This window comes from Macrobrachium nipponense, chromosome 5, assembly GCF_015104395.2.
Source record: "Macrobrachium nipponense isolate FS-2020 chromosome 5, ASM1510439v2, whole genome shotgun sequence".
Classification (NCBI taxonomy): domain Eukaryota; kingdom Metazoa; phylum Arthropoda; class Malacostraca; order Decapoda; family Palaemonidae; genus Macrobrachium; species Macrobrachium nipponense.
In genome coordinates, this window is record NC_061107.1 from 10,941,410 (window position 1) to 10,966,608 (window position 25,199).

The 25,199-nt window shown below is 38.0% G+C and overlaps 1 protein-coding gene across 1 annotated transcript in view; it reads right to left on the reverse strand.

The window, feature by feature from the left end:
• Positions 1-1,082: 1,082 nt before the first annotated feature.
• LOC135215205 (uncharacterized) overlaps positions 1,083-25,199 on the reverse strand; it is a 31,775-nt gene continuing 7,658 nt past the window's right edge. Inside the window, 9 exon segments of the mRNA XM_064249698.1 lie at positions 1,083-1,328; positions 1,882-2,031; positions 2,364-2,480; positions 11,604-11,741; positions 11,743-11,760; positions 11,999-12,099; positions 19,823-20,098; positions 20,644-20,916; positions 21,664-21,902. Of these exon segments, the coding sequence (XP_064105768.1) occupies positions 1,098-1,328; positions 1,882-2,031; positions 2,364-2,480; positions 11,604-11,741; positions 11,743-11,760; positions 11,999-12,099; positions 19,823-20,098; positions 20,644-20,916; positions 21,664-21,902 (1,543 nt within the window). The 3' untranslated portion in view covers positions 1,083-1,097.

The following is a 25,199-nucleotide window of genomic DNA, read 5'->3' on the forward strand; positions in this document are numbered from 1 at the left end:
CAACAGCATAATCATAACCATATATAGAACCACAATAAATAGAGCATTACTACATATAATATTATAAAAATCTTATTAAATGCAGAACACAATGAATAAAGCTGCTTTTCTCTACACCAATAGATCACAGGTGAGCATGTACTACGTACCCTAGACCCCTGCCTATTTGCAGTCCCGGGTTCGCAGCTTCACCTATTCGCGGATTTTTCTGTGGATTGTATATCCACATTAATTCATGAACAAAATTTTTGCCATGACTCATGGAGTTTTTCATAGAGAAATATTCACAAACTGCTGTAGTATCACATAATTTTTGTGACCAAATGAATTTTTTGTGGTAAAACAATCAAGATACTCGGGTATAAGTGTTTTTAGAGGGGTTTTGGGGATTGAACTATCAAAATGATATTGTTATGATACAATAAAGTTTTATACATACTTACCTGGCAGATATATACTTAGCTATGGACGACGGAGTCTATAGCTATGTATATATCTGACAGGGAAGTTGAATGTATGAAAATAGGAAGTTATAAGTGTTTTTAGAAGGATGTTAAGTATTTGCAGATCCTGGGGGTCAACTATACTGTCAAATGGTGGTTAATTTCCTGTTATTCTTCTGTCACCTTTAAGACTTCAGAAACTGTCAGGGGAAATTCACCACAGCGAATTGATGCACATTTTGATGGATGGGTCTATTTTAAAAGTCAATATTTACTAATATTTCAAACTGCTGTAAAAAGATCCTCTAAAACTATAAAAACACAGAAACAAAGACAAAATCTTTAAGGAGCATTCTACAGAAACAAAGCTTTCACTTTAATCCCATGAGATTTGTTATTTTAGCACTGTGGTTAAACTAACTTACATGACATGGCCTTTATTTATGGATATTTTACACAGCTGTAAACAGAGCATCTAAAACTAGAAGAACTCAGAAACAATGCCAGAATCAGTCCTTCAATTCAATTAAGAAACAACGCTTTCAGTGTTATCCCACAAGATCTGTTATTTTAGCACAGTCGTTAAACTACTTTAAATGACAGTTATCATCATAACACTACTAATACCACCACTATACAGCATCCATTCATACTTTACCTATATATTTCATCTCCAGGAGGATGCTTCCATACACACTTTGCTGCATGTCTCTGTAGTATCGTTTTTGATCTCATGTACTTCAAACAAAATTCGCATATATAAATTTTTGGTTGCTGATTATAATCATCAGGATACTGAGACTGATACCAGGCTTCCATTTCATAACGGCCCATTTCAATGTAACGGATTCCTTTGGTATCGGGTAGTCCTCGCAGGTCGTCTTCCTGTTGAATCACATTGACATTCAACTTCAAAATTCCCATATCTACTCTCAAAATATTACACATTTCTATTGCTGGAACTGAAATATTTTAAACAATGTAAATATCTTCTAAAAAAATTGTTTTCACAATAAATGCACCTTTTTCTGGGTAAACAGTGTAATATGTATATGTATTAAACAATATGGGAGTGCCCTATTCTACTAGAGATAGCTTGTATCAACTCTCACAGAGTGAGCCATTCATTCTGTTAAAACAGGAATAAACTACAAAAGGTGGATATTATGTCTAACAATACACACAGAATTTTAATTCATTTAACTGGCAACGTGAAGCTTGAAGAGGAAAGCACAGTACACAAGGAATGATGGTCCTTACTGGGTGATTATTTCCATAAAACGAATGACCATTCTTTTGTCCCATAAATACCATCTCAGAATTCTAAATCCCCTACAAATACTTGGTAAAAGCAAACTTTGTTACTGCTGTCAACAACTCATAAAACAAGAGTTGTTCCAAGTTACTGTGTAAGCCATAATGTTATATCAAAACTTACAATTTTTTCACTAGCAGCTGACTGAGCTTCAATGAACAACTGAAGATCCCACTCTGGGGTGTAGCCTCGAAGAGATGGCTGGCGATCTCTGTCAGCCATCTCATCTTCCCCAGGCCGAGGTTCACTCAACTTGTCCCTTGAGTCTCTTATCTGAAAATGAATGCAAGGATTTAGCAATTTATTATCAAAAAGCAAAGATAAAAAATACACTGTACATACTATATCATTTGCTTGAAATTTACTGTTTTTCTAAATCCCCATCTTCAACTCCAAAATACAGTAAGGTTGGGCTCAGAAAAAACAAGATTTTATAAGAAAAATATTGACGTATTATTAACGATCAACAATTTTATAAACTTAAGAAGGCATATCTTCCTCATTACCAACCACATCCACTATCAGTTTTAAAATAATATGTACTGTACATTTTAAATTATCTAAAGGCCAAAAGCCATTTATCATACATTTGCTGATTTGCTCACCTTATTGCAGTAATTTCTTTGTTCAGAATTAGGTCCATTTCTTGGAGATTTATTTCCAATGAGAAGCCTGGCCTTTTCTCTTTCAATGTTGTCGTCTTCCCTGAGCTTGCGGTTGATCTAGCAATGACAAAACATTTTAAAGACTTCTGTTTGAGGGATTATGGGTATTTTATTGTTCAACATGTGAGAAGAATAATGAACAGAAGGAGGAGAATGCTTTATGGTAGTAGGGTAGACATTGGTAAGGTAAAAAAATAATTAATAATAAAGTATCCTACTGATAAAAAGGGCAAAAATGTTTGATGTACACATAATATAAGAACTTCAATTTTGTTAACAAAATAAACAAAAGACTTATAAAGTGAATGAGGAGGTTCTCAGGAACTAAGAGTACAAAATGCTGAACTTCCTAGCCAAATGGAATGGAATATGGATTTTAGGCTTAACATCATGCACTAGGACCTCGATTCATAGCCATGAGTAATGGAGCATCATATTACAAATGAGAAAGAGAGAACAGAGATGTGGTATTTATGAGCAATTGTGTTACGATTTTCTCAATCCAAGTACAACAAATGGCAACACCATTGCGCCTGTGTTACGTCTTGTGCAATGATAAGTATATCTTAAGTTTAACCAGACCCCTGAACTGATTAACAGCGCTCCTAGGGCTAGCCCGAAGGATTGGATTTTCATGTACGTGGCTAGGGAACCAATTGGTTTTTTAGCAACGGGACCTACGGCTTATTGTGGGATCCGAACCACATTATATCGAGAAATGAATTTCTAATCACCAGAAATAAATTCCACCGATTCCTCACTAGCAGCAGTGGGAAGCAAACTCACAGTGGAAGCAAACTCAGGCTAATAGATTGAAAGGCGAGTACGCAACCCACTTGACCACTGCGGAACTGTCTTGTGCAATGACATGGTGATGAATGACTTATCGTGACTTGACTGCGTATGTGTTGGTTGGTGTTACGCATTCGCCATCACTTGGTGACGCAGTTACAATTCATGGCGATTGTTGGCGACTTGATTGTAATTGCTTTGTAACGGCGTCATAATCAGAAAATTTTCAGCCGTTATGATGTGCGCAGTCTTCAATCACCAATGTGTGAATTGGGCATTTACACATGAAAAGGAATCTTATCCCACAGCAAGATGCGGACTACCTGGTTGGTGATGGTCACCTAAATGAAGGCTGAAGATGCAATAAGCTATGACATATGTCTAAATGATTTCACATGACCTACTCTGACAATGACATTATTGTGTGACATCTTGCAAATAAACAGTGATGGTGAACCAACAAATACAGTTACACTCCATACACAGCCTGACAAGAAAAAAGAAGAAAAAAAATTAAAGAATAAAAAAATTGCGGATAGCTCAACCTATGCAATGAACAAAATCCTTCTAAAGTTCTCCAGTGAAATTACGAGCAGGTAATTCAAATCTGCCCCCCTCATTTTGGGACCACCTTGACGTGGTGGAGGGGCTCTCGAACCTCAGGAATCTCTTCCCAGGTTCGAACCCAAGAGTCCCATATGACATTATATATTTTCGAGTAAACTTATGTGGACTTTTCCATTTTTTGCCAAAATTTTTAAAAGCAAATAAATGAGAAAACATATCATGGCTTAACGTGGAGTTAAATCCGAAGCTAAATAGTGAGAACTGTGGTAGATCCATCATCTACCCGACAATGTTCGGACCTGTTTTTCAGGCGGAACTATTCTGTGGAGCTGGACCACGGATTCCAGGGGGGGCCTGGTTCTAGGAATAGAACTCTCGGCATTCTATCCAGTTTGCCCATAATGTGATTAGGATGGGGATAATTGTATTAACATAATACTCTTAGTCCTAGCAAGCGGGTTTCGCTTACACTTGGGCCATACTAATCATGTTATGCCATCCCCTTTTGGGGTAGGGTAGGGATGCGGACATTTGGGAGTCCTTTCCTCACTTGTGCCTTTGGCAGAAGATTTAACTTCGCGAAGGGCCAATGATCTCTTTTCAAGAATTTTTTTTTTTTTTTTTTTTTTTTTTTTTTTTGGTAAAAACTCAAAATTTATGAACTGTGAAATAAATGATTTGAGTACCCCTGGGCCCCATGATGGAAAACTACGGGCACACAGTTGATGACCATTGGCACGTCACTCCCGAATTTCCTAGGTACTGCCACAAGTAGTGAAAGTACTATAAAAGATACAAAGGAACACCCTGTTCCAAGTAAAGCAGCAGAACCAGAAAACCAAATAGAGTGCATAAATAAAAAAGAAACAAACAAAAATAAATTGGTAAACTCCAATATCGTAACAATGGAACCATATATGATGAACAATAATTCTGAATTAGAGACAAATAATCCTCCCAGCATACAGAAAAATATAAAAATCATAATAGACAAGCAACATACATAAAAAAACAAGGACCAAAAAGAAACAAAAATTACGACTTAATCCCACATTGGTACATTTTGATGACCTCTTTGGACCAGATAATTGGTCAAGATTTCTAGTCCTCAAAGCTGACAACAAAATCTCAGCAGCGATGCTAGAAAACAAATTACTTAACATATATCCAACACAAGACATGGAATGCAGACACATCAAGGACAATGAATGGCTTATCCAAGTAACCAATAAAAAGCAGTCCACTGCCTTTTTAAGTATAACAGAAATAAATAATATAAAGTATAATTACAAGCCACGAAACATTGAATTATGTACAGGGTACAGTCATCCTACCCAATAGCGAGCAGGAGCTTCCTTCAAAAACAACTATTGCTAGACTCCCTAAAATTGAGATATAACAATATCCACGATTTAGAAATATACTCTATTTCAAGTAGGAAAGATAAAAGTAAAAAAATATCAACATTGCCAAAATAAAATTTACAGGCCAAGACTTACCATTTAAAATAAAAAATTCTAGGACAAAATAGAGAAGTTCGTCCTTTTTGTTCCTAAACCATTACAATGTACACAGTGCTCAAGGTATGGACACACATACAAAAGATGCCGTAATAAAGCTATATGTGCAGTCTGTGCATCAGATGACCATACACTAATTGGAACTGTAATCAATCAAAATGTATTAATTGTGGACTAGCCCATCACGCAAAATCTAAGGAGTGTTCATTTTACCAACTATAAACACAGAACTTCATGTTAATTTAATAAATAGGACAGGAATGTCAGTCATGGAAGCCACCAGACTTGAGCTAAAAGTAAGAGGCGTTAACAATCCATCCAAAACCCCCACCTTTTCAAATGTGACTAAAAATCAAGACATCAAACAGCACAATGACAAACAAGATAGTATAAACAGGGAACTGGATTTCATACCAATAAACGAAACACTACTGAAACACAAAATAAAAGTGATATTACAACAACCAATACCACCACTAACATAGATGATTCAGTTATCCATGGAAAAGAACTTCCAATAGAAGAGAATTAAATAATGATGATAATCGAACTGGCAAAAAGAAAAGAATTCTAGAAAGAACCCCACCTAAGGGAAAAAAGGTAAATATTGAAAATTACAATCAATCCAGAGAGACTCCAACTACACCAGGAGAACATTTAAAAAGGATATTAAACTAACCTCATCACAATGGAAATACACAATTACCCTCAATCTCAATCAAACAGCCACATCTGGACAGTAAAGATCACTCTTTACAAAGTTCCATCAAATAATACTAATGAAAATCATACATTAAACCAAACCAAAATATAACTATCACCCCCCAACCATCCACAAGACCGAAATATCCCATTAACAACAACAAAACAAATAACCCCTCAAACCAAACAGTCCTTATCACTACAGAAAAAGGAACAATAGAATTACAAAACCAGAAATTTCTAAAGCTAGACCAAAAACTTCTGAACCAATAATTAACATTACCAAACATGCTTCATCTTGTGGTTGTAATGAATGCTTTGTAAGTACATATAACCAACTAACTACCAAGACAGAGGACACAGTACGAAATTGTATTGACAATTTTACCAAATTAAGGAGGTGCCCTTTAACACACCAACATGAGAACGAATTATGTTCTGAATCCTTAAAATACAAAAAGGAAAAAAAATTATAAAATCAAAAATAGACTTATTAATATTCAACTATGAAAAACAAACAACTGCAGAATCTAATAACCAACATACAAATACAACGATTAAAAAACCACAAATAAATTCAAATGCATATAAACTACGAGATAAAGTAAAATCAGCAATCAATTTACAGAATTTAACACCAATTCCTCCCAATAATGGAATATAAAATCATTCAATGGAATATAAATGGTCTCTTAACCCGACTACGTCTGGGTGAATTACAAAGAATCATACGAGACCACAACCCAATGTGCATATGTCTACAACATATAGGAAGTAACCCTACAAATATCCAACACTATAAAATTGCCTGTTATTCACCAACTGACGGTGGAAAATTAGGCACAGCCATATACGTTCAATATAGCATTACATATGAAACCATGGTTGGACATACCATCTATGCCATATCAAATAACATCAATTAAACTGTATATGCCTGATAAAAGTAAAATTACTATTTGTAATTTATATAACCAACCAATTTCAATGCAAATTTCAGTGATTTTCTGAACTTATTAGCAAAAGTACAGGAACCACTACTTATAGTAGGAGATTTTAATGCACATAATCCATTATGGGATATTAATAACCCCACTGACACATCCGGAATCAACATAGAGAATACTATAATGAAACACAACCTGTATTGTCTCAATGAAAGTGAAGTTCCAACATATTTTTCAAATACACACCTAACCTTTTCTTCAATTGACATTTTCATTATGTTCAAATGATGTAACGGAGAAATTTTGAATGGAACGTCCTAGACGATTCATACACAAGTGACCATTTCCCAATCATTCTGAACTACTTAAGTAATGTCAAAATATTGCCACCTACAAGATATAATATCCAAAAAGCTAACTGGGATAAATATTTTCCTATACACACGAAACATACCACCATTCCCACTAATGAAGATCACAATACTACATGTGAATCCTTCTCAAACTTCATAATAAATGCTGCAGATAAAAAGTATTCCAAAAACCAAAACACATTCCACAAAATCCTCCCCTGTCCCATGGTGGAATCCAACATTAACAACATTAAGTAAATAAAACATATATTGAGTCGCAATCTAAACAGACTCAAAACTCGCCTAAATCACTCAACAAAATGCCCTATAGTATAAACATATTAAACAAAATAGTTATAACAAACATAACAATTAACCACATTAAACCACTATATAACAAATATACAGCCAAATTTAGAAAAACGGTACAATAGCTGAAAAAATCGCATCATGGAAGGAATATGTCTCAAACATATCTTCAAACACATCCACAAGGGATGTCTGGCAAAAGATAAGGAAAATCAATGGAAAACATATAAGACCTCCAAGAAGTGCAATACATTTAAATGGCAAAAAATTACCATGATACTTATGAAATATCAAACATAATTGGGAAACATTTTGAAAACATCAGTGCTTACTCCAGCCTAGATACACATTTTCAAAGTATCAGAAAAACAAAAAGAAAATATAATACTCAATTTTGAAACTCTTGAAGACCTGGAATATAACTATATTTTTAACATGGATGAAACTAGATAATGCCATCAACTCTTGTCATCCCTCTGCACCAGGATATGATAAAATATCATTTGAAATGATAGAAAAATTAGCTCCTATAGCTAATCATATTTATTAAAATTTTACAATAGTATCTGGCTAAAACGTGTCTTTCCTGAAAAATGGAAACATGCCATAATTATTCCAATAAACAAACCAGGAAAGGATGCAAGTAATCCATCCAATTATAAGACCGATATCTCTAACAAGTTGCCTATGCAAAATCTTAGAAAAAAATGGTAATGCACGATTAACGTATGTAATAACCAAAGAATCCATTTTAACACCAACACAATCAGGTTCAATAGCTGGCAGATCAACCCTAGATCCCTTAACACATTTAGAAGATCATATCAAAAAAGGCTTTGAACAAAAGAAATTAACAGTAGCTATATTTCTTGATATAGAAAAAGCATACGATACAACATGGAAACATAACATCATGCAAAAACTCCACTCCAAGGGACTAAGAGGCCACTTACCAATAGTTTATTAAGAACTTCTTAACAAACAGAACTTTTCAAGTAAGAGTAGAAAATTTCCTACTCAGTAACCTATATAAACTGGAAGAAGGAATCCCTCAAGGTAGTGTCTTGAGCTGTACATTGTTTGCTTTAGCAATCAATGACATTACTATAAATTTACCAAGTGGTGTAAAAAACAGTTTATATGTTGATGACTTGTCATTTACTATACGAGTAGTAATCTGAGACACGCTCAGAGAGTTCTTAGTACTGCCATTTCAAATATATGTAGTTGGGCAAATTCAGTTGGATTTAAATTTTCAACTGATAAAACAAAAAGCAATCGCTTCTACAAAGACAAAAGGTGGATGAAGAACCAAACATCAAACTGCATCTTTATAGCACTGAAATACAATTTTGTACAAAAATCAAGTATCTAGGAGTAATATTTGATCAACATTTAAATTGGAAAGAGCACATCAAATACATTAAAGCCAAGGGCATCAAAGCCCTTGCCATATTAAAAAAGTTATCACACACTAATTGGGGAGCAAAGCGAGACATTTTATTAATGATATATAAGGCAACAGTCTTACTCCATAATAGATACTGCTGTCCAATATTTCATCATCCGCCTCAGAATCTGCATTAAAATCTCTCGATGCAGTGCACCATGAAGGCTGCGATTGTGCACAGGAGCTTTCCGATCGTCCCAACAAACTCACTTTTGGTGGAGGCAGGTATTTTGCCCTTAAAACATCACCGTAATTTAATAACAATACAAAGAGGTCTTTCAATGCAAGCGGGATCGTCTCCTGCAACTTACTGCTTCCAAAACTGTAATCAAGTAACAGCAGTTAATAGTACAAGCTCTTTCCCAAAAAGAGCTAGATACCTAATGAACATACATAATATGAATCCAATTTTTCACCCACCAATGGAATTGCCACCACCATGGATTTTAAATAGAGTAAAGATATGTACCTCCCTGTCTTACCTACTCAAAAAACAAATGACAAGTACGGAAATGTACCGCCAACATGCTTTGGAACACCTTAGAAGAAAAGGCGACAAATTTATGATATATACAGACGGCTCCAAAAATAATGTTGGAGTAGGAGCATCTGCATATTCGAAAAATATGTTAAATAAAAAAAGCCTACCTTCAATATCATCAGTATTTACTGCTGAAGTCACAGCCATACAGATGGCTCTAGATATGATATCTGAGGCAAAAGCAAGTGTCTCTGTAATTTTCAGTGACTCACGTAGCGCTATAGATGCAATAGGACAGTATAAATCAGGAAACAAATAGTACAGGAAATTCAAATAAAAATTCATCAAACTCCTCCAATCAGGAATATCAATGGAAATATGTTGGATCCCAGCACATGTGGGAATAAAAGGAAATGAATATGCAGACTCTGCTGCCAAATTAGCCTGCACTTTCCCTCCAACAAGTTTATATGCCCCAGTGTCAGACTGGGTAAAATCAGTTAAAACATTAATTTACCAGGATTGGAAAGAAGAATGGGCCTCTGTGCCAACAACAAACAAACTTAAAAATATAAAAACTGAAGTCTATGCATGGAGGACATCCTCACAGGAGGAAAGAGCAAAAGAGGTGATCCTAGCAAGGCTACGTATAGGACACACAAGATCTCACATGGTCACTTGATGTCAACACCACATGCTGACCCAGTGAAATGTAACAGATGTCAAATACCCATGACAGTGCAGCATTTGCTTGTTGAGTGCCCAAATTGGACCCAGCCAAAGATCTATTTATCTGCGGAGTTCAGAAATGAAAAATATTCTTGCGGAAAGCAGGGATTTTTCAATTAATAAAATCATAAATTTTTTAAATAAGACGGGTTTTCTCAAATAAAGTCTAATTTTTTTTTTTTTTTTTTTTTTTTTTTTTTTTTCTCAGGATTGATCCTGAGAACCAGCCCGAGAAGAGTCTACTTGAGACTCAGAGGTCTGGAAAAACTAAACACCTATTAATAATAATAATAATTTTCAAATCTGCAAGCCCAGAAAATCATGGAAAAAAGGCCACACATGAAGACCTAGACCACATGACAATTCAGGCAAACATGGTGCTCAAGACATCTGATGTAGAATCAAGAATAATTACAGGGTAAAAGTAATCTTATGATTCAATTGATGTGCTGCTATAAACATTACCTGACACCCTCCATACCCTGTTATTTGAATAATGATAGGTTTTCAACCTTGCACTGTGGATATATAATCAATATTAATCTGTAATGTAAAAGAACAGCACTTTTAGAATGGTCATTTGGCTCAAAGTTTTTGACCAGATTTCTATATATCTCAATCAGTTATAACTACAGTGGTAGGTAGGTTAAACATTCAACCAGGTAGCATAGGCTGTAATTCCAAGTACAGTAATATTATACATATAACTAGAATAAAGCTTTATCAACTTGCTTATATGTACTTTATAAATAAAACATATTTCTGTTCACATCTCATAACTTTGAATTTAGCTGGAAGTGTTTATCTACACCCACTGATCTTGATTTGAGAAACTCCGACGGGAAATAAATACAGAATGTGAATATTCCACCACAGGAGACTTGAATTTGGTGCAAGGTTTATCCATACCCATGCACCTACGCAGGTCATGCTTCACTTCCTGGAGTAACCATCTCACAAACAGAGGGGCATGCATGTGGTCTACACACTGCAAACATAGAAAATGGCACACAAAACACAAAGTCACACAAAGAACATGATGATAAAAAAAAACACAACAGGCTACTTGAAAAACCCAGAGCTGGAAGGGGAAAGGCCTTGCTAAAGCAACATAGAAATGAATGCACTTGAAGGTATCCTGATGTAGTAATGTTCATTAGCAAGCCTTCTCAATAGCATTTTTTGTTTTGTTTAGCGAGTAACAGCCTTGAAGGTGTAGGTTTGTATCCCCGTCAGAACAAATGTCTCATTACATAGCTTTATAAAACATTCCTGTGGCTTAAAAATACATGTACAATACTATGCTGAAATGATACTGTATAATAATTACCTTGGATTCGTCTTTCGATAAATTATGGAAAACCGGACATGCTTCCACTGAAAAATGCTTCTCATATAACCCTCCAAGATGACCAGTCGAGTCACAACCTTCAACAGGGCACTTGCGATTTTCTATAGGTGGCAACGGTGGTATTTTCCAAGATGTCCTTGGAGTAAAGAAAAAATGTTCAAATATTTTACTTTGAGTCATATGAACATAAAATAAATTCATTTACATGGTTTAACATGAGAGAGAGAGAGAGAGAGAGAGAGAGAGAGAGAGAGAAGAGAGAGAGAGAGAGAGAGAGAGAGAGAGAGAGAGAGAGAGAGAGACTTAAGTAGTTATGATAAGAATATCATAATAAATTTATTTTTCAGTCAAAATTAATGTACATAAAAACTTACCAGAGGAATTGGTTTCTTTGTCTTAGCCCGAGCTCCTGACTTAGAAGGTGGACCAGCTGGCTTCTTTGGACCCCCATTTCTTCCAGCTCTACGTACCTTCCCTATAAAACCAAGTAAATACTATCTCACAATATTATCCAAATGAATCTACAAGAACAATTCACAATTAAAATACTGACTCTGCAATACAGCTGTTTAAAGGAACATGCAAAACTACATTAAAAAACAGCAGTATACACATTTTTAAAAACAAAATATCTTTTTTATAAATGCCCATTCCTTATAAGTAGTTCCCCTTTGTGGTCTTCGTTTGCGACAAATACTTAGGCCTTTTTTATTAAACACAAAAGAAGTGTCAGTAGCTCTGTACATATGTTAATGAATCCCAGGTCCCAAGTAGTTAATCAATTCACTTTTCATGTGGGCACAGAATATGGTATGTACAAGGCAAGTGTTACCATTAATGTGCCTATCATAGGTACTGGCAAAATAAGAATGAATGCCATAATGAATCATGACTTAAATTCTTGAAATCTAAAGGTAAACATGGAATTTTTATTCTAAAATTAATATTAATAATACTTACCTGTATAATTTATCTAGCCCTAAACCCCAAAAACCGCACCAAAATTTACCACATTGGCAACCCTGTTACCTCCTATTCTGTCCGCCAGTTTGGCAACACTGTCGTTGACAGATACAAAAAACCTTCCCTCAAATCAGTTGTGATAGGCAGATCGTGGGTAGGATGGGTGGGACTAGATAAATTATACAGGTAAGTATTATTAATATTAATTTTAGAATAAAAATTCCATATTAATAAACATTACCTTAATATAATTTATCTAGCCCGATTAACCACATTGAAAAGGAGGAGGGAATCTGAATACAATTTCCCACTTCGGACGAATAGTAGAAAACAAACAAAGAAATATATATCATAGGCAGTCAAAACTCAACCCAAGGTCTAAGATACTAACAACTCAAAGTCTCCTACCATAATGCCACCAAACTGCGGTAGCACAGGACAAGGAGTAAGTGCATAGTCAGTCCGTCTGTACTAAAGTCAGGTGACCGACCAGGTGAAGACCAGTCAGACGAATTGCGGACAGCAAGGCTGCACCCTGAAGACTATCAAGCACTATTCTTTCCCTAAAGGATGAGTGTCTGGACTGTCTGGGCGATTCAAAGCTAATGCAAACCTTGGGGGTGTATCAACGCAACCCAACGTCGCCAGCACGAATTGGCTCATGAAGCAACTCCTAACTCGGAGCTTTTCGGTGGTTGCCAAGAGAAAGGAGCGCGGAGCAAAAAGGCGATTCAGTCCCGAAGGACGAATGCCTGACAGTCCAACCTGGTCTCATGTTACACGATCATCGGGGGGTGTATCAACGCAACCGACTTCGTCAACAAGAAACTCAGGCTACTAAATTCGCCTGATCTCACACGAGTGTCTGACTCTGAGAAAACAGGTGAGACAAAAAGTAGATGGTGGAGCGAGTCACAGATGAGCAGAACGATCCATCGACTAATTCCCTGTCCAGGACAGTGGAAAGAAGCAGGAGTCGTCAGGACAAGCGAACCAGTGGCTAGTCCTAGGTCAGCATCGACTCTGGAGAAGCGTAGTCGCCAGTGCCGAAACACCCGTGGGCTGGAACCAACCATTTCACACTGAAAATGGAAGCAGCATGAGTTGCCAAGCAGTCAGTCCTTGTCATCAACAACACTTAAATACCAAACTGCCTAATTCCCATTATAACTACGTCAAAAACTGCCATGGGTTATAATACAAAACAAAAAATATATACAACAAAACAAAAATTAATGAATAATATACAGGTAGCAACCAAACGTAAAACAGGAAGACTACCTAATTCTCCTGTCTGACGACCTGTCCTGCCATCACCAACGGGCCCAAAGAACGAAGGTCGCCTAGAACTAGAGAAATATCCCTCAAGTAAAAGAGGCAAAAACAGAATTAGAACGCCAAGTTGCCGCCTCAAGCACCTTGGCGACTGAGACGTTCTTATAAAAGCTACTGATGTAGCAACTGCTCTAATACTGTGTGCTCTCGGCGTCTGGTCTTCCCCAGCAGCCGAACCACCAGTTTTAACGATCAGATCTCTGAGAAAAAAGGATACACCATTCTTTGAAATAGGTCTCTTGACATTTCGGGGTGAAACAAACAGATGACGGGGACGACCCTGAATGTCCTTCGTGTGTGGCAAATAACATGAGAGCGCCCTAACAGGGCAAAGAACTAATTCCTCATTTAAATTACCAACAAAGTCGACCAGCGACTTCAGTACGAAAGACCTGGAATGGGATTATCAGACGATTCAGTCTTTGCGACAAATTCAGGAAGGTATGACAAAATCATGTCTTGTCCAGATCTGGCAACCAGAAAAGAGAGTGCTTGCAGTTCACCCACCCTCTTGGCTGTAGCCAGTGAGACAAGGAAGAGTGTCTTAGAAGAGAGGTCCCTAAATTTGGCAGAATTCAGAGGCTCAAACGGAGGGAACCTTAAGGCTTGAAGGACTTTGTTAACGTCCCATGTCGGAGGCGAACACGTGGCCTGGGTCGCGATAGGGAAAAAGATCGAAGTAAATCTCTAATGACATAAGATGAAGAGATCTCAGGGAGCCTTGCCTTTAAAAACATAGGAAAGCATAGACCTATAACCCTAATGCACGAAGGTGACAGGGCCCTGTCATGATGTAAATGAACTAAAAACTCCGCTACTTTCGGTAAGGAAGGTCTAGAAATTGAATGTCCTTGAGACTTACACCAACGTCTGTAAACCAACCATTTAGCCTGATAATTTACTCTGGTTGATTGCTGTCTGGCAAGAGCCAACTGTCGCGCCACTCTGGAGGAGAACCCTTCGTGCTTGGAGAACCTCCTGACAGTCTCCAGGCATGAAGATGAAGCATGTGGAGCCTCTGATGGAACCGATGAAAATGGGTTGTTTGAGAAGATCTGGTCTCTCTGGCAGGCAAATGGGGGGTTCCACCAGTGCTTCCAGAAGGTCGGGAAACCACTCCTTCTGTGGCCAGAAGGGGGCGATCAAGGTGAGATCCAGACGCTTGGTTGCCCTCACTTTGTTGAGGACTGACCTCACCAGAGAGAACGGAGGAAAAGCATAGGCTTGAAGTCCCTCCCAGTCCTGCAAAAGAGAGTCTGTCCCGGCACTCTGAGGAGTCCCTGGTTAAGGGGCGAAGAATATCTGGCACCGAAAAGAAAATTCAGTGGGGTGGCAAACAGAACGACTGTGACAGGCCATTTCTTCCTGAGGCTGTCGAAGACTTCCTGGCAAAGTGTCCACTCCAACCCTTGAACTTCGTTCGGTCTCGACAAGGCGTCTGCTAAGACGTTGTGATGGCCCAGGATAAACTGAGGGACCAACGTAATCCCCTGTCTTCTGCCCAACACAGGATTGATCGGGCTTCTTGAGTGAGAAGATCCGACTGTGTGCCGCCTTGGTTTCTCAAGTACAAGACTGCTGTGGAGGGTTGTTTCGACAAAGATCGCCGACAACCGACTCCAACAGTTGTTCCTGAAGAAAGAAGGCCTAGGTACACTGCCCTCAGTTCCCTCCAATTTATTGACATGATCCTCTCCTCCTCTAACCAAAGGCCCGAAGCGGCTTCGGAGCCCAGGTGTGCGCCCCAACCTTGATCCGAGGCGTCTGACCAAAACATTAGGTCCGGAGGAACCGAAAGAAGAGATGTCCCTGGACTTGAGGCGGTGAACTTGCATCACCAACGGAGATCCTTCCGACATTGTGGAGAAGAGGCGACTATCGTGTCCTCGGACACGAAATCCCATGACTGGCGAAGTGTCGACTGAAGGACCTCATTCTGAGACGACCTCCGGGAACCAGTTGGATGAGGGATGACAAATGGCCCAGGAGAGACCTCCAAAGAGAAACTGGCTGCGTTACGGAGGACAAAAATTCTTCGATCAGACTCAGAAGCTTGTCTATCCGTTTCTGAGCGGGAGAAGACCCTCAAAATCTGGGAATTCAAAACAATCCCCAGATAAGTCATGATCTGGCAAGGGATTAGATTGGACTTGTCGAAGTTGACACGAATGCCCAACTCGACACAAAGAGACAGAACTATCTCCCTCGACCGGAGACATTTCTCTAGAGATTCGGCCTGGACTAGCCAATCGTCCAGATACCGAAGCATCCTTACATTTAACTGATGCAGAATAGCTGAAACAGGAGCCATCACCCGAGAAAAAACCTGTGGAGCAGTGGTGAGGCCGAAACAAAGGGTCTTGAACTGGAAAACTCCCGAGTCCGTGAAAAACCGAAGGTAAGGTCTGCTTCTTGGATGGATGGGGATTTGCAGATAAGCATCCTGCAGATCGATGGAAATCATCCAGTCCCCCCTCCTGATGGATGAAAGAACAGTCTGGACCGTCTCCATCCTGAACTTGGACTTTAGAATGAACTTGTTCAAAACCGAAAGATCTATGATGGGGCGCCAGGCACCCGAGGCCTTTAGAACTACAAACATCCGAGAGTAAAACCCGGGAGAAGGAGGAGCTCGCTCTATGGCATCCTTCTCCAAGAGGGCCGAAAGCTCCTTCTCCAAGGCTTGACCCCTGATTGAGTGAGGGGAATAACTGCTGAACTCGAGAGGACGATTGGAAAGTGGAGGTCTGGAAACAAAAGGATCTCGTAACCTTCCTTCAGGACCTCCACCACCCAAGCATCCACCGCTCTCCCTGCCAAGCTGACCAATGGCGGGAGAGACAAGCTTCTACTGCGGTCTCCAGGCGAGGTGATGACTCCTACTTCCGAAAATTCTTACGCAGAGACAAGGAAGAAGAAGAAGAAGAAGAAGGTCCTCCTGGAGGTTGAGTCTCTTTCTCTGCCCTTAGAGCCACGCCAAGAACCTCTCCCGCGTTTCAAAGGGTGAGCACCAGAGGATGAAGTAGAGGCACCAGCAACCTGAGATGTACTCTGGAAAAAAGAGCCAGAAGGAGGTTGTTGGGTTGGAGCAGAAGGTACAGATCTGTCTAAACTTACGCTTACTCCTTGAAGGAACGGGAGGAAGACCAGAGGAAAAAGCTCTTGATAAGGCCCAGTGAGCTTGGGAAGAGGCATCACCTTGATGTTCCTTCAAAACCTCAGAAAGCACAGAAATATCGAAAAGGAAATCGCCAAAAGGAGAGAGGACAACAGATGGGTTCTCTGAATCTCCGATACAGAGGAGGGTAACTGCGACAAATACAGGTTACGCCTTAGAGAAACAAGAAAGGCCTGCATTGAAGCAGCAAGCTCATTCTGATGTACAGAAGCGATTGAAATGGATGAGCAGAATTTTCTCAAAAAGAGGAGCATCAGGAGGAACAAACCCAGAGTCCTTGATATACATTAAAAGCCCTCCGAGGACCCACATATTGAAGGATTGAGTTTCTTGTAAGGAGCTCATAACAGACTCCATAGCAATAAAATCTTCAATTGAGACAGAGACCGAAGCCTTAGAAGGCAAGGGTTGACTTGGAAGTCGGACAAAATCAGGATTTGGCTTGGGGGGTCGAGAGAATGAAGAATCATCCGCCACCTGGTAAACTCCTCTCCGGTGTCGTAGAAGAGAAAGAGAGCTTCCTCTTCCCTTCCCCGATCACCTTCGAAAGTTTAGCGGCAACGTCCGCCCTCACTCTCGCGAACCTCTGGGCAAAGGGAAAACGTAAAAATTCCCGTGACCGGGAAGGGCCGTCAAAGAAAAAAATCATCTTCTGTAATACAACGAGGCGGAGGCTGCTTCTGCTCTTTAGGCCTCGCCTGAGGAGAAAACTCAAAATTAAATAAAAAAGTTTCTTGAATTCTACATCATGACATCCATTCGAGGAAACATCAATATCACACGAATCCGCATCATCATCATCATCGTCAGATCCTAACTTAGAAACTTCCCCTGAAGTAAAATCCTGACGACTAGCTATCTTAGGTCTGACACTAATATCCCTCCCCCTTCTCCTAAATAAGCGCCCTTTGGCACTGTTACGGGACTAACAGGGGACACGTTGGGTAAAGATTCGTTAGGCACCTGCCCGGACCGTATCCCCCCTAGGCCTTCGCCACGACGGGGTTCACAAGCCGGGGTATCTGTCGCACCGTTACCCATGGTGCTGTCGACAGGTACCTGACGAGGATCTGAAAATGAATCTAAAAGAGTGTTAGACATTCTAGTAAAGGCTTCTTGAAAATTCTCTGACAGATTGTTAAACTTAGCTGAAATATCTCTATCTAGACTAAGCTGTAATTTCTTAAAATTCTGTTTCCAGGTAGTTTCCATTGCCAAAATCTTTGAATCTACATCAGAAATAACTTCACTAATTACCGGTTGTACAGGGGCAAAGCATCAATTAATTCGGAATCGGAGTCGTACGATACCGAAACCGAAGAGCCCAGAACCATGAGCGCCCAAGTCAAAGAATTCGTTAGATACAGTTCTAGCAATCAATTTCTTTTTCTCCTTAACCGATCTTTTACGCTGCAAGATTGTTTGGCGTTTCATATAAGCAGTCATATCCTCGTCAGACCAGGGCTTACATACGTCACAACGAGAAGTCAAGTCACAAACCTGTACACGACAAGAGCTACAAATGTCATGGGGTTCATACTCCCTGCTACTCATCCTTGTCCCACAAACCGGGCAGTTCCTGATGTTGCTGGCAGAAGGAAGCATCGTAATTTCTTGGCAATCCATTGTAGAATTGGACAGGTCAGTAGTTCCGGGTCGCGCAAAAGTTAGTAACTTTAAGATAAGAACCACAACAGAAATCAAAGTTAATTCACTATTCGTGATGTAATGCGTGAGTGGTAATTCACATAAAGTCTCATTTAACAAATAATGAAAGCTTTAAAGGCACAAAAATGTTTAAGGAAATTTATAAAGAGCGGCCGTGATGTAAACAACACGGGCGCTCGTTAACAACTGATTTGAGGGAAGGTTTTTGTATCTGTCAACGACAGTGTTGCCAACTGGCGGACAGAATAGGAGGTAACAGGGTTGCCAATGTGGTAAATTTTGGTGCGGTTTTTGGGGATTTAGGGCTAGATAAATTATATTAAGGTAATGTTTATTAATCTGCAAATTCCTGGAAATCAGCAAAGATCTGAAGAATTCAGTGAGCTTGTACAGTACCACAAACACAAAATAGGGAGTAGTTAGCTTTTGAGGATCTAGGGATCCATAAGCTTATATACACAAGTCTACCCCACTTTTTTTTTCTTTAAGCAAAAACCTGAAGTAAACATCAAATATAAAAGTACCTTTACTAGAAATAAGTTTGAGATGAAACAACTTAAATTTAGAGGACATTATAATGACTTGAGGGTATGCTATTCTCAAGAGTTATGCTCTCAAAATCAAAACTAACTGCAGTACTAGAAAGCATTTTAAAATTGAGTGCATATGACTGAACATGGCTGAAGATGAAGCCAATAAGATAAAATTTAGAAGGATTACCAAATGCATGAATATGGAAAACAGTAAAATTCATTATTAAAGAGGAAGCGAGTATGTACAATACTCAAGGTAAAAACAGAGGAAATGGAGAGAAGAAAATTTGGTTTACAATATGTGAAAAAAATTTTTAATAGAAAAACTAAAATCTTGAAATGGAAGAGGTTCTCTCCAAAATTAGTTACCTATAATCCATTTCGCTCTAGGGTTAATGGATTGTGGTAGTTAATAACAGTTAAAATATAGGCATATTAAAACAGCCTACTATACATATTTCTTTTGTGCAAACACTGTCAATGATACTTAGCAATAAAAAGATAGAGAAACTGGTACAAACCATTATTTTCAGAATCCGATTCAGTCCCTTTCTGGATACCCAAAAGAGAGCCTCTCTTTGTACGAACACTAGACGACCTGGTAATGTGTTTCCTAGGGGTATCATCCTCGTCTTCTTCCTCCTCCTCTTCCTCCTCATCTTCTTCCTTATCAGTTTCAGAAGATGCTGGGGTGGGCTTCGTCTGAGACTTTCTGCGGACTATTTGCTGAACGACAGGCTTTTCGGAGGACGACTTTGCAGAGGCAGATGATTCGGATGAACTGTCACTATCACTCTCTGTAACAGGACATGTACAAATCATACAACAATAACTACCATACATCAGCTGAGCCTACTAAAAGATATAACAAGTGAACTGTACACAAAAGGGTTCAGGAACATAGCCAAATCAGATAAGAATTATTTCATTACAAGATGCTTTGAAGGTACTTCAGTGAGGTCAATACTAAAACAGTACTTGAGCAGCTTACTATTCTATGGTCTTCAAAAGATTTTAAAATAAATCTAATGCCAAAATTCTGGTCCCCAAAAAGCCTATATGTTAGTACCTAGCCTTCAGTAATATATATCCTCACAGTGGTCAAAAGAGTATAGTTTAATATAGAGTATGTTACCAAAAAGTATCTTTAATATACAGTACGTTACCAAAAAGTATCAAGAGAAACCATTTCAAAATGATAGTAATAAATTTTGTAATTAGCATTATTCATCATACCATATCTCTTGTATATACATATCTACACGCACTAAATTTCTAATTTATACAACTACACTATATGCCAACTAAAAATATCATATATTAATGAGAAATGAAGACATACCTGAAGATGCTGTTGATGAATTAGTTGAGGACTCGGACGACTTTTCCGAAGACTTTTCGACAACCTTTGTAGAGCCTTTTCTGGCCTGTTGCAAACCCCCTTTCTGAACCATCGCTGACTTGGACTGTTGCTTAGGCTGAGGCTTTGGTTGTGGTTTTGGGACTTTCTTGCCAACAGTCTTCTTGGCTTCACTTTCCGAGTCGGTAGTGTTGTCCGGAGAGAAAATGGACTTCTTTTTGGATATCTTGTCTGCGGAAACTGCATTTGAATTACCTGTCGATTGACAAAACAATTTGTGGTAAATTGTACTGTATTGTTTTGTTTCCAGGACTTTTTGAGCAAATAATAATGTGTTTATTTTTGTTCTGATTCTGAGCAGCCAAATGGAAGATTTTTGATAAGAATTAGAAAGTTTAAAGCATACTAATCTCATGGAAGGTAGGGAGAACTTTTTATTATTTTTTCCTAACACCATGTCCATTTGAATATCTTCCTCTTTCCATTGATGTGTTTTTTTTAATTGGCCAACCTCAAAGTGCTGGGGTGCTGCATATGTTATTTTTAGCCCAGATCTAAATTGTTAAAATAAATGTTAAAATCCTTCCAGAAACAATACTGACTCTTTAAATGGTAGCTGCTCCTTTACAAGATGGTACACAACAGAAACATATTTCCTAGCTTCTGCCACTAAAATGGTCAAATCAACAAATGCTTTGGATTAAGAATTACCTCAAGACTGTTACATCCTTACTAAACTGTCTACAACAATTCTTCTAAGGAAACATTCAATATATTGTGGTTCCACAATAAAAGCTGAGGAATATTATCTACAAACAAATATACACTCCACCTAACATACATTTATGCAACCATTCTGTAATACAATGCTCTATCCCAAAAAACACCATCTTCTTGAATCTGCTAAGGTTGTATGACCATAATAAAAGATAAAGCAGACAATAAAAATGAAATACTCAAAAAGTAAAATAATAAAATGGAAGTTGCAGTGAGGCTACCCACCTAAATTCTTTTTATTTTTGACCGTTTTCTTCTGCTGAACAGTAGAAACTTTCTGTGGCTGGGCTTTAGCTGGTGGTTTCTGCGTTGCAGACTTCTGGGGACGCGCAGCTGCCTTGGGGCCATTCTTGCGTTGGTTATTTGCCGCCGCTGCGTTACTCTTAGGCACAGATGTTGCAGAAGTTTTTGGCCCTCTTTTGTTAGGTGCAGCAGCCTCTTCAGGTTCCGATTCTGATGACCCCCTGTGTAATCATTAAATGTCAAAAAAAAAAAAAAAAAAAAAAAAAAAAAATACTATTAAAAAATTGAAAATTTATCATCAGCTCCATTACTGCTTTCAAATAAAATCCAACATGAGGTTATAGTTCATGACAAATAAAAATGAGGCTATAATCCAGAAGTACAGCATTTCAGAAAAGACAGGTATTATATATACTATTGACCTTTTAATAAATCATGAGCACAGTCAAGAATATCAGATAGAGTTAGGCACTTTACTCAAACTTGATATGTTAATATCAACAAACAAAGCTTTGTGACACATGATACACTGATTTTCCACCTAATCCAATGTTATTTGATGCCAATTTAACGAAAAAAGACCAACATTCACTGCTTTGTTTAATGCCTGATACCTATATATCAAGATGAGCAAGTGGATATTGGATTGTTATAAAAGATTTTATTACTAAAATCCACAGATGTAACTTTGTAAATAGTCTAATTAATTTTAATTTTATTCCTGTACATAGGTGAGGTGCCAGTCCATTTCAGATATTGAAAATATGTTCAATTTCAAAACCAATACTTTTTCATCTGCCCACACTCTTTGTTTTCACAAATCCTGGACATCTTATTCCTGATTTAAAAGGTTTTCTGCTGAATGGACAGCCTGAGAACAAGTTCCCCATGGATCCAGGGTTCCAGGGAGGTAATATCCCCACTTTTCATGCCATCAGTGGTGTTAGAAGGCTGGAATTTTGATGTAAATACTGGATTTGTATTGGAAAATTTTGTGTAATTTTAAAAGAAATTAATTTGCTCCACAACAAACCTTCCATTTACATTAGCCCTGATTATGGAGTTGTGATAAGCAAGGAACTCAAGGATCAAATGGACAGGAAGCTGGAATGTAAGGTACACATCTTTCTGACCTAGATTACATTAGGGGGTCTGTAATTGCAATTCCATGCAGTGCTATTACAAATAAAAATGTTGTGTATGGTTGAACTCATCACTTATGCAGAAGCAAATAACATAACATCCTAATGGATATAATCATGAAACCAGGGAGCTAGAATGTTGATTTTTAAGCAAAGTAGGAATCACAAATCCCACTTTTACAACTACCATGAGGAGCTGATATCAACATTTCCCTTAGGGGAGAAAAAGGGGAAAATTCTAATTAAGTGGAACAGCCTAGATGTTCAATAGGTGATTTGAATCACAGGAAAGAAACATATCGTTCGGTCGTAGCGATGGAAAGAGCTTTGACTCAGCAATGGTGAAGGCTGTAAAAGTTGATTCTAGTTGTCTGGAACTGTTTCTCTGCTACTGGGCGAGTTGTAACAACAGGCCTCTTGTTTACCTCATGTGGGAGAGATACTTGAGGACTATGCCAAACTCCTCAATCTACCTCAAAGACATCAAAGTAGAAAACGAATGTCTCGATCGATATTGCATTTGGAAGTCACCAACTTGAAAAGGAGCATAGACGTCGGTAGGGAGGCCTCTCCTTCTGCAGTTTGGTGGCCCTTAGCAGCTAATCAGTCTGCTAGCATGATTATGGTCATAAGACCATTTGGCATTGCAGTCCTGGTCCAACTACAGGCATGGCTGCACAGAGTGCTCTGGCCCCTTCAGTAAGGTTGTCCTTACATAAGCATTCCACTAATAGTAGTATAACTATTGACTGCTGTAAAACTGCTTCTGCAGCTAGCAAAGCATCTCCAAATGACAAATATCTTATTTTCCAGTTCTCATGAGATCAACAAAGCTTGAGGTTGACATAGTAACTTCTGCTAAGTAGAATACATTGGGGAATATACCATACAGTCCGGAGAAGTAGTCTGTTCAGTCCATGCTACACAACCAAATCTTCTAGTACTTGGAAATGGTAAAATTATGCACAAATGAACAAGGCTTTCACCATCAGACTTGAACAGTTGAAATGATTATAATTAAAGGATAACATACATATAACTTTGAGGTAAAGATATTACAGGTCCATTATCACTTTTACATCTAATTTTCTCCTTGAGTCAGCCATGAAAGGAGTTCTCTCCATTTTCCTCTGTGAAGTGCTCATTTTTCTTGAATTCCCATTTACACCTTTTGTCCAGCCTCTTTATGTATAGGTGGTAATGAATCTTAAAATTCTATGGTTCCACATTTTCACGAGATATTCTCCAATTTCCTCATGAACATTGCATAAAGTACTGCAGACATATGTATCCATTGTATGATTTTACTCACTATTGATGGGAAATTCTTATTTAGTAACAATACGAATGTTCCAATTTCAAACATGTTGTACCTACACTAAGCAGTCACAGATAAAGCTAAATGATAGTGGGTAAGTTTACCTAAAAAAATGAAGCTTTTTATAGACCCATTTATCACATGAAATGGCTTTAGAATCACTTCGGTAAGTTCAAGACAGCACAGAATTAAATACAGTGTAGAGAACTAAGTAAGTTACCTGGAAGCAACAGTTTTCATCAGAATTGGACTAGAATGAAAATAAAAAGAAACTTTCCTTTTCACATAAAATAATGAAAAGCATAAGATAATGATGATGAGAGATAAATTGCAAAATTATGCAAAACATTTAGCTTGCCATTTCAATCAAATGAAATATCTTGAGTCTATTTTTTTTATAAAATTAAAGCATGTATAAAATGTAGGGTTGATATTTATACAAGAGCAAATCACTGTTGCATAGATGTACAAAGAATAATATAAAAGAAAATATAGAGAATAAAGTAAAACTGGTGATTTCCAGAGATTTGGCAATTTCTACCCTCGAAGAGTTACAGCGTATATTCTCAACACAGTAATTTTCATAGAACAATGTTCACATATTGGCAAGTTTATGAGGGCCAGAATTAAACAATACAACAGTCTGGAGCAACATCCCCCATCCCACCACCTCTCGTGTAACAATGAAACAAACTACATCAAATTTAACAAGACTTCTGCCATCTGATTCAGGCATTTCTGGAATGGATAACTATGGTCCCTTGTTTTCAGATGGGTCATTCAATTACGACAAAGTTACTACAGACTACTGTCTCATGAATTTTCCTGGTCATTCAGGTAAGTTAACTTTTCTATAAAATACCAGGTACAGTAATAAACTTTTGAAAAAAATGTTTCTGCTTTTAAACAATAATGTAAAAACTTACAAGTCATTCTCTAATGACGAAAATCTAGATAGAATGATTACACAAAACAACTTTTTAACTGCAAGAATTAAATGATGTACCAAAAGGGACATTTCACCACAGTAAATAATTATTTTGAGCTTGCAACAAAAC